The 10,112-nt window shown below is 40.0% G+C and overlaps 1 protein-coding gene across 1 annotated transcript; it reads right to left on the bottom strand.

Moving 5' to 3' along the window:
* Nucleotides 1-146: 146 nt before the first annotated feature.
* map2k2a (mitogen-activated protein kinase kinase 2a) lies at nucleotides 147-9,862 on the bottom strand. Its single transcript, XM_051907678.1, has 11 exons — nucleotides 9,288-9,862; nucleotides 8,984-9,194; nucleotides 8,739-8,885; nucleotides 8,577-8,654; nucleotides 7,032-7,083; nucleotides 5,945-6,069; nucleotides 5,536-5,749; nucleotides 4,177-4,241; nucleotides 3,985-4,046; nucleotides 3,048-3,093; nucleotides 147-1,809 (listed from the first exon to the last, which is right to left on the bottom strand). Exons 1-11 carry the CDS (start codon nucleotides 9,368-9,370, stop codon nucleotides 1,699-1,701), a joined length of 1,194 nt encoding a protein of 397 aa, XP_051763638.1. The 5' UTR covers nucleotides 9,371-9,862; the 3' UTR covers nucleotides 147-1,698.
* Between the last annotated feature and the right edge of the window lie 250 nt (nucleotides 9,863-10,112).

Here is a 10,112-nt window from a genome sequence, read left to right as displayed (position 1 = left end):
GCTTAAGTGCTGAAGTATTAAGTAGGAGACAAGCATGATGAACTAACAAACACCAGCCACAGAGGGCAGTATAATAGGGACACTTAAAACTTGATTCATTGTAAAAAAAGAAACAGCAAAGAAGACTGACAACAACTACAGGAAAATAATCATTCACAAATAAGTTTTATTTTTATATTAGAACTGTATTCAACACATTCCATATGGTAATAAAATGACTTATATCCTCTTCTTTAAACTAGTCAAAAGAACAAAATAAAATGTTATTTTTAAGACTGAAATCAGTACCGTTTGTACTGTACAAATATTTTTATACACACAAGTGTGGCGAGGCATTCACTTGGTCTGAGCTGAATGCCAGTGTGTAAATAATACAGTTACTGAAAATTAATAGAGAGAAAAACAGAAACAAAGCTATTTAGAGCAAGTGGGCTTTAGCCACACTTCACAATGCCCATCTGTAACACCCGTGTATTTATAAGACCTACTAATACGGCAATATCTGCTGAGGTTCATTTGATCTGCATAGCACTGTACATGGTGGCCTGAGACTTTACTTTGCACTTTATATATACCACTGAAGAACAGACTATGAGTGTACCTGTTGTGGTCTTGGTTGGAGTAGGGCTAATGGAAAAGCACTGTAAAGTTAGGTGCAACCCTAATTGTACTTAAACTTGAAATCAAAAGAAACATTTTAGGTTTTATAAAAAAAAAAAAAAAAAATAAAAAAAATGAAGCATAAGTTATAGACAATCATTCTTCCCAAATATACCCTTCTGAAGATCATTTTAAGTAAAATAAATCATGATTTGAGAAAACCGTTCAAGCACTGGTGACAAATGAGTTAAACAAGCCTTGCTGTAGAAAGAAATAATGAAACCATTTTGAGGGCCAGTGTTAAGCAGATTAAAAGGTGTCGCAGGTGTATACATATTTTCAAGTATGTTTTAAGTTTTTGCACATCCTCCCAAAGGGGTGTCTGATATAGGATCTCTAATTAACCTTATGTTTCTTTTATCTGTTAATGTGTGCAAACTTACGGCAAGGCCACTGGTTGGCGTGATGGATTACTTGGCCATGCACTAGCACTGCGACCTGCAATGCACAAGATAAACACCTGTACATATGCACTTGGGCGCTTTGGCCATCTTGCATTTTTAATAATCACCTTTTTAATAAACCAACCGGTATGATCCATAGTAGCCCTCTTTTCTTTCTTTCATTAGAAGAAAATGGCAGTTGATTTATAATTAAATTTGCTATTGAACCATGCTATCCATTTTAACAGTGTAACGCTAACTGCCAATGAATATAACTTTAGCAACAAAAATTAACAATGAATTAATAAACCATGAAAAGAAAACAAAAACATAAAACTAATGAAATTGCTGTTGATTTTTACCATTTTGGACACATTCCTGAATAATCTGGTGGTTAAAAAAAATACAGCCACTCTACTTCAGTGACTACTACTTCCATATTCATTCAAATGACTAACTGTTCCAACACCAGTGGCTCTTAAAAAACAATGCCCCCAGAACGCACTGCAGCGGAAGGGAAGAGCAAGCAGAGAACGGCAAAAAGAGTGCACAGCGGTGTGTTGGAGGCTTACAAGCATACAGGCCTGTGAGAGCAGAGGAAAGAAGTAAAGCGGAGGATGAGGATGGCATGGGTGCCTACGCTGTGAGCAAGCGTTCATTCAGCGCTATGAGTGGGTGTGCTGGGCTGGTGAAGGCCCATGGTTTTACACAACCATCCAGCAAAATCCACCTCCTCAACCTCGGCCCGCTTGATGAACGTGTGGCCCTGCAAATGAACATCACATGATCAATTACGCCATGAGAAAGTTCCGGTACCAAGCTTTTTATTTTCAGTATATCCTGCCTCAGTATACTTCTACAAATACTGTTTTCTCTAATGCATTCTTCGGCAAAACATCATGATATTGATGTTATGAGTACCAACAGGCAATACGGTAATGAGTGGGAGGGGGGACATTTCAAATTCAAGTCTTAACTAGAGCTAATCACTGTACCAACATGGCCAAAATTTGACAAACACACATTACTGGATAAGTGTGCGGTCATTCCAAAGAGCTCTAAGGTCCTTCTCAAACCATGTTATTGCACTTTACAGATGTTGTAAAAACTTTAATTTCTACTTGATATACTTCTAAATCTCTGTCTTAAAGGGTTAGTTCACCCAAAAATGAAATTTCTGTCTTTAAGTACTCACCCTCAATTTCTTCCAAACCCGTAAGACCTTTGTTCATTTTCACAAATCAAGATATTTTTAATGAAATCCGAGGGTTTCTGAACCACACATAGGCAGCAACGTCATTGTCCCTTTCAAGGCCCAGAAAGGGCGGTAAAGACACCGTTAAAATAGTCCACGTGACTACAGTGGTTCAACCTTAATGTTATGAAGTGACAAGAATACATTTTGTGCGCAAAAACAAAACAAAAATAAAGACTCTTTTCAACAATTTCTTATCTTCCCTGCCAGTCGCCTATGCTGTTTACATTGTGCAGAGCTTCCATGTTGTACGTCAGAATGCCAACTCAGTATTAGCCAAAGCTGTACACGTGAGCAGCATGACGCATGCGTGTGCTGCTGAGGCAGGAGCCGGCCAATAATGAGTCGGCATTCTGACGTAGAACACGGAAGCACTGCACTGCGTCTACAACATAAACAGCGTAGGAGACTGACAGGGAAGATAAGAAATTGTTGAATAAAGTCATTATTTTTGTTTTGTTTTTGCGCACAAAAAGTATTCTTGTCACTTCATAACATCCACTGTAGTCACATGGACTATTTTAACTATGTCTTTACTACCTTTCTGGGCCTTGAAAGGGACAATGACGTTGCTGCCTATGTGTGGTTCAGAAACCCTAGGATTTCATCAAAAATATCTTAATTTGTGTTTTGAAAATGAACAAAGGTCTTACGGGTTTGGGTTTGCAGGTTTGCTTAATGACAGAAATTTCATTTTTGGGTGAACTAACCCTTTAATTTTATGTTACCATACAGGCAAATGTACGTACCATTAGCATCTTGAGGTCAGCTCTGTCAGCAGGGTTCTTAATGAGGCTGTGAAACACACACACAAAAAGAAAAAACTAAAAATCCCAAATCAACAAAACATTAGACCAGAAATCTGTAGGGAGGTGTTTTTAAGTGAACAGTTTCCTCTTGTTTGTCTTTTTTGCCTGTATGTGATTAGGACACAATCACTATTTCTAATCAAGCTACAGAAATTTTTTGCATAGTCAATCTACCATCTTAACCTGCCAGTGTGAGTAATCACATTTTTGAAGGACTAAACAGACGCTCCACGCCACCTTTCTTTTGGAACAAGTGCACAACAACAGGGCCAACTGCAGTCAGATAAATGTGTGCACATGCTGGACAAAGCTAAGCTAAATTAAATTAACATTATCTAGATTTTTTTGGATTTCTAACATTATCTAGAGTTTGTCTGACTTTGCAAAAATGAAAAATCAGTTGGACAAGTGTTTGCATGACATTTTATAAGAAAAGTTATTGCTTTAGTCCAACTGAAGTTTTAAAGTAAATGCTGTCAGTGAAGATTGACAAGAAATTAGTGGAGGAAGTAGGTGTGGGATTGGGAACAATGCAGTCCAGTTTCAAACTTGCATTCCCCATTCCCTGCATTGTATTGCGGCAGGGGTTCCCGATCCTGCACCTGGAGGTCCACTATCCTACTTTGGAGTTCCAATCCTAATCAAACACCTGAACCAGGTAATAAATGTCTTCAGAATTACTAAAAGCTTCCAGGCAAGTGTGTTGAGGAAGCTTGGAGCTAAACTCAGCAGAAAATTGGATACCTCTGTACTACAGCCCTTTTAATGTTTTGCAACTGTGCCATAGTTTAGATGCCACTTTGTTCAACACTGATGACAAATTAGTCTTTGTGGGTTTGTACAATAAAACCACCAGAGATAACACACAGGAGCTCACCATTTTGTCACAAATTCCTCAAAGTCCATGGTGAAGACGCCATGGGGCAGCTTGGGTGGTGGCTGCAGATGTAGAGACAGGTGGGGAGCAGAGAAAGGAGTGATATTACAGTGAAACTGCTACATAAAAATACTATAAAAGGCAAAAATAAGCACAAAGGAAGTAAGTTGCATGCTAAGCAAATCCTCTGACCTCATTGACAATGTAGTCCAGTAGCTCAAATATAGCCATGGCTGGCCTGCTGTCCAATCCGTGTCCTGGGGGAAAACAATTTGCAAGGCTTGACTAAAACACGTACATTACGCAGACTATGGCAATCCTCTACAATGTGAGTAAATTACTCGGATAAGCAACCAAATTTTATGCTATGCGAAAAAAAAAAAAAAAAAAAAAGCAGTGAAAAAAAAAAAAGTGTCTTTAATTAGCCAATGGCTATTAAATTGTACGATTTCACTCGCCTGTAAATGAGTTTAAAAAAATAATAATAATGTTTTGCGCAGATATAATTTCATTGCCTGCTGAGCTTTACGCACCGTCGCTTGGCTGAGAGCGCCCTCTGTTGCTTTCTCTCACATACGCGCAATCAACGTGAGAGAAAGAGAACGGTGCGCGTCTACTGGCACAAAGCGCGCAGAGAAAGCATTTTTAATCCATTCCTATGGAAGTTGAGCTTCATGTTGGGTGAATTGTGTGATTGACAGTGGAACTGAGAAAGGAATGAGAGTGGCCGAGTGGGTCAAAAGGTTGGGCAGTTCTCGATTGTGTGCAAACATTAAAAAAAAAAAAAAAAAAAAAAAAACACAGGTTCAGGTAGCGACATCTGTCTGTTTAAAAATATGCAGGTTGTGCCAGAGGATTTTGCTGGATTTTGGGCATAAATCATATTGTTTACACAAGGGGCACTTTGCAGTTGTTATAGGCTACATATGTTGAATACTGCAGTTTTGATGCTTTCATTGTGATTATACTGGCTGGGTTTACAAAAGTTTAACTTTACTTAGGGCATTTGGAAAAAAAAGCTTGCCTCTTTCCAAATGTAATCGTGCTTATCTGTATAACTTTTGTAACTTTAATAAGGATTCATCTATATTTATGTAGTGAAGACTATGCAGTGTTATTTTATATTTGATTTGATTGCCTTTATTCAATTTCTGTACCTAATCTACATAATCTGAATCTAACTACTGTTAGATCTACCTGAAAAGCACCATTTATTTTATGTGTATCTTTATTATATTGTGTTTATATATGCTATTGCTTGTAGTTTGATTATTTATTCTTTCTTTACTACTGAATACTTGTCTTTAATAATGTTTGAACTTTAAATTTTATATTGTATTTATATAGAATTTTCTCATTTGCATTGTTCTTGCTTTCCATGTAAAAAGTCAAGGGAGTAAAATAAAAAAAATTTACTAGCCAATGGCGACTCAAGCTTCAGTGTGTCAGAGGGTTGTATGAAGAATATTGAATGTGAAAACCAATGCCAATATTGGATCTACATCACTTTACTTGAACAAAAGTGTTCTGAGAAATTAAAAAAGGTCTTACCGCTGACCGGTCGTCCTGGAGGCCTGGGTCTCGGAGACATGCTGTGGCCTTCTGCCCCTCCTGCGTCCAGCACTGGCCGGCCAAATATGGCCTCCAGTTCCTTGGCATCGGGAGGGGGGATGGGGTAGCGTCCAATAGCCAGCTCAACCAGCGATAGGCCCATGCTCCACACGTCTGACTGAACCGAATAGTGCGTGCCCTGGAGTCTCTCCGGCTGTCAAGGCAGAGAGCAGAGAGCAAGTCAAGGCTCTACTAGGGTGGGGCGCCACACCCTGCAGGTGGCTAGGAGGAGTGGGCTAAAACCTGGCAGCGACTTTCTCCTCTCCACATGGAAGAATCCTGGGCACTGGCTCAGGGCTTGGAACGAGAAGGGCTGGGGGTTGGGGAGGGAAGTGGGAGGGTGACTCACCGACATGTACGACCGTGTTCCAACGAAGGAGTTGGCCATGGAGTCGATGAGCTGGCCACTCACGCCAAAGTCGCACAGTTTGATCTCACCACGCGAGTTCACCAGGATGTTGGAGGGCTTTACGTCTGTAGGGACCAGAAAGAGAGACCAAGTAAAATGGAGGGCCAGGGTCCAAATCCCAGCGGCACCACCTGCCTATTCATCCCCGATCAAACACCCTTTCTCCAGCACGCCCAGCAAAAACATTTCGAAAGATGCTCTGCATACTGCAAAGCTAGCTTTGACAACAGCATCACAGCAGAAAGGACAGACATGCAAGCCACTTTCCACCTCCCTCCTCTTAAACACAGGGCAAGAGGAGCAAATAACAGTGTGGACATACAACGATTCCACACGTGATGGGCCCTCCTTCAGCCCTAACACCCACTGGGAGTGGACAGAGGGGTGAGAGTGGGAGAGGAAAAAGAAGGGAGGGGGGGTGCAGGGTGCGGCTGCCATGTAATCACATCCGAGAGGCTGTAATTACCGGCTGGGCTCCTCGACAGCTCCTTGCAAGCAGGCAAGTGCTCTTTGCCACAACAGCACAACTATAGGCCTGACCCTCCCTGTCTAACCCTTCAAACCCAGCGTGGCTCCTCCAGACCCTCATGCAACCTGACAGAGAAACTGATACTTTGCATCTTCAGACATAGTATTATTGTTCAAATGTTGGTTGCGCCACACTTGGAGACAGAATATATTTCTACGCTAACTGGTGATCTACTTGGAATAAAAAGTAACTATGTATTGTTTAAAAAACATTTAATTGCAGAAGATTGACATTTAGCAAATAAACGGGAATATTAAAAACTTTAGCAATAACTTTGCTTTGTTCAATCTCAGGTTAGCAGCTGGATGAAGGTCTCTGGTTAGAGTTTTAGTAAATACCTTTGAAAAAGTGAGGCCTAATCTCTTTCTCTCTAGAATAATCATTTTTAAGCTTCTTATGCAATTTCAATAGCTGCATTAGGGGGCTACTTCCTGCCGCCATCCAGCGCGTGTACGCACATGTACGCTTTTCTAAGATATTAGTAAGGAATGTGTGTACCTCTGTGCATTATTTGGTGCTTCTCCCGAAGATATGCCAGACCTCTGAGTACCTGTGGAGTGAGAGTTAAAGATAACATCAATGACGTTTATATCTATCAACGGTCAATGTGGTATCTGGCTTCCTGAATTTACAGAACATGTTACATAGTCTAGTCTTTACAAAACAACTTCTGCTTTGTGATTACTGAAAATTGAGATGCATTCGCTCACACGTGAAATAAACAGTATGGACACACACATAAACAGATCTCTGCACCTTTGTTTGGTCTTCATGCTAAAGTGTTTGTGCTTCGTCGTGATCAAATGTGAAACAGAAGTTTAACCCTATTCATTTGGAAGAAAAAGGTTAAATGTGTGTTGAAAAATGTGCATGCTTTGGTGACTCTGACTTGAAAGGGAGTTTGCACATCTGTGGGTGTGGTCACAGCTTTATTATATTGCGGTCTGCGTGTAATAGTCCCAGACATGTTACGATGGAGGTTGTGTACTATTTTTTGGATTCTGCTTTTAGACAAGAACAAGAAGAGCAGGTTGCCCTCTGCGGTTCTCATTTCAGGGATTCCTACAGCTATTTCGCAACAACCTGACCATTTTACATGTCCATTGCCTATGTACATATTGCAATTACTTTACATATGCAAATATTAAAAATACAGTTACCATGAGTTGATAGTTAAATTTTTTTCTAGGGATGAGCCAATATTAAAATTATCCCTGATACCGATAAGACGGTAATTATTTTCACATTATGGCAGATAACCAAGAAACGGCAGATATTAAAATACAATACTATGTCTCTAAAGATAAAAACCCTAAAAAAAAAAAAAAATCAATCAATTTAAATGCAACACATACTACAATGCATCACATTATACTTTACAGTAGACAATAAGTATCATATATCAGGAAATATTTCTAACTATTTTTATATTTCTAACTTCTGACTGATAATGATATATTACATGGCAACTATATTATTTTTATTTCCCAAAAAATTTAATTCTAACAATTATAGCCAAAGAGGCTAATTCAAAATGACTGGATAATAATATTAGGGATTTTTTTCAAACTGACTAGTCTGAATGTCTAGTATTACAAAATTCCTTTATAGCAAGACTGGTGTAGGGACATACAGGGTAACTGACAGATATCAGATATACAAATAAATCTGCTAACTATAACATTTATCAGCACAAAGCTATTCAAACAAAACCTGTATGCTATATATAATAACATTGCTCACAGAAGATTTGAAAAATTGGGTGAAAAATGTGGGGAACATATCCAATGATAAAACATACCTAAAAATACAAAAAAGCTGGCTGAAAGAGTTTTCCAACATGTTACAACCCTCAACAAGAAGTTGGGTTCCTAAATTCATCACCTCTAAAGAACCATTAAAGTAGGCTTTTAAAAAAAAATCTAGATAAACTAGTCAACTTCACTAACTAATTAGTCGTTGTGTCAGTAGTGTTGATTTGTAAGCAATCTCAAAACAGCATTATCTGAAACAGATACAACAAAGGGGGATGGTAATACTTACAGCTATGCTAACTTTGCCCAAAATTTCTTCAGGGATTCTTCTGGCTTCCTTCAGTACTTGATCCAAAGAGCCACCATCCTGCGGACAAAGACATGTCACTGTGCTGTAACACTTTTGCTATAAACTCTTCCCATAAACCATGAACAACAACACTGGCCTCACCATGTGCTCCATGCAGATGCTGATTTCTCCATCACTGTAGAAGGCGCCGTAAAACCCTACAATGTACGGCGAGTTACACTCGTGTAGGACTTGCAGCTCTCGTATAATCTGGTTCCTGATGGCTGGTTTGATTTCCAAATGAATAAGCTAGGGAAAACACATAAAGTTCAGCCTTTGAACACATTGCATTAAATGCCGTGAGCAAACTAGCAGCAGCAGGTGCATAAAGTCCGTGGATCGCTTACCTTCCTGGCCATGACCAGTCTTGAGGGTTTGTGACGGACTTTGTGGACCACCCCACCGTTACCTGCGCCAAGTTCACATATGGGTTCAAAATCTTCATCTTTGAGCTCGCCCACCTGGGCTTTCTGGGTGAGGAAAGCTTCGAGACGCTTCCTCTGCTGTTCATCCAAGTCCAGCTCCCCTAACTTCCTCTGCAAGGCTTCCAGGTTGGCCCTAAAGACAGAAAAACAGGACCAGGTGAGACATACTGAAGTATACAGGAAGGTAAACCAAACAAGTGTCAGACGTAGCCAATTGTACACTTACTCTGCTGCTGCATCTATGTTGGTTGACTGTCCTTCTCCTGTGGGGGTTATAATCAAGGGAACCGGTCTTCTTTTTGGTGCCATAGTTATCTATCTATTTCAAAGAGAACAACCAGGTTGTCTCTGCTGACATCCAAACCTTCAAATTGCTACACAAACCCTCGCAGTGGCTATAGAAGTTTCTGAGATTCGTAAGACCCTAATTTCAACACCCTGTCATGCCTCCAGAAGCTGTACCAAGTAATATGAAGGTGTCAAATAAAAAGGGCGAATGCCATAGGCGCAAAAGTACACGAAATGCAGTTTATTTTAGCGCGTGCATCGCTGGAATGTCTCTTCGATACGGCCTCTGACTCGCGAGCGCTCCCACAGACAAAAGGCGGCAAAAGACAAGTCAGGCCTGTCGTTCACAACCACAGGACCAACCGCGAAATGCTGTCCGAAATTGTTTTGCCCGGAGGACCAGCGAAAACAGAAGTTGAAAATTCCCCCAAGAAAAAAAAGGAGGGGGGAAAAAGTCCGGCCAGGAAGCCGCTATCCAACCAAGAGGAAGCGTTCACAAGCTCTCGCGAGAACTGTCGTCAGAACACTCGTCTTATGGCGAGCTTTGACAAAAAAAAAAAAAAGTGATTATACGAGTAAGAACGACATCTAGTGGTGAACTGAAGAACAGTCACGTTCTAAGTGTTACTATAATTCGTTATTATACATATTTACGGTCAAAAAAGTAAGAAAATAAGTTTATAAATATTTTAGCCCTTAATGTATTATTTCAATATTATATTTATTAATTTTCTGCAGTCTGAGGCTGAGCTCGGTCTGTAAA

This window comes from Ctenopharyngodon idella, chromosome 10 (assembly GCF_019924925.1).
Source record: "Ctenopharyngodon idella isolate HZGC_01 chromosome 10, HZGC01, whole genome shotgun sequence".
Classification (NCBI taxonomy): Eukaryota; Metazoa; Chordata; class Actinopteri; order Cypriniformes; family Xenocyprididae; genus Ctenopharyngodon; species Ctenopharyngodon idella.
The sequence above is the reverse complement of the archived record's forward strand: the minus strand, read 5'-3'. Positions and strand labels throughout refer to the sequence as shown.

What these genes read in the sequence shown, in the direction of transcription:
- map2k2a (XM_051907678.1), bottom strand. Translation starts at nt 9,370, where the DNA reads ATGGCACCAAAAAGAAGACCGGTTCCCTTGATTATAACCCCCACAGGA. An exon ending in GACTGGTCATGGCCAGGAAG is followed by an intron (nt 8,886 to 8,983) that starts GTAAGCGATCCA and finishes TGTTTTCCCTAG; the next exon opens with CTTATTCATTTGGAAATCAA. An exon ending in GCATCTGCATGGAGCACATG is followed by an intron (nt 8,655 to 8,738) that starts GTGAGGCCAGTG and finishes CTTTGTCCGCAG; the next exon opens with GATGGTGGCTCTTTGGATCA.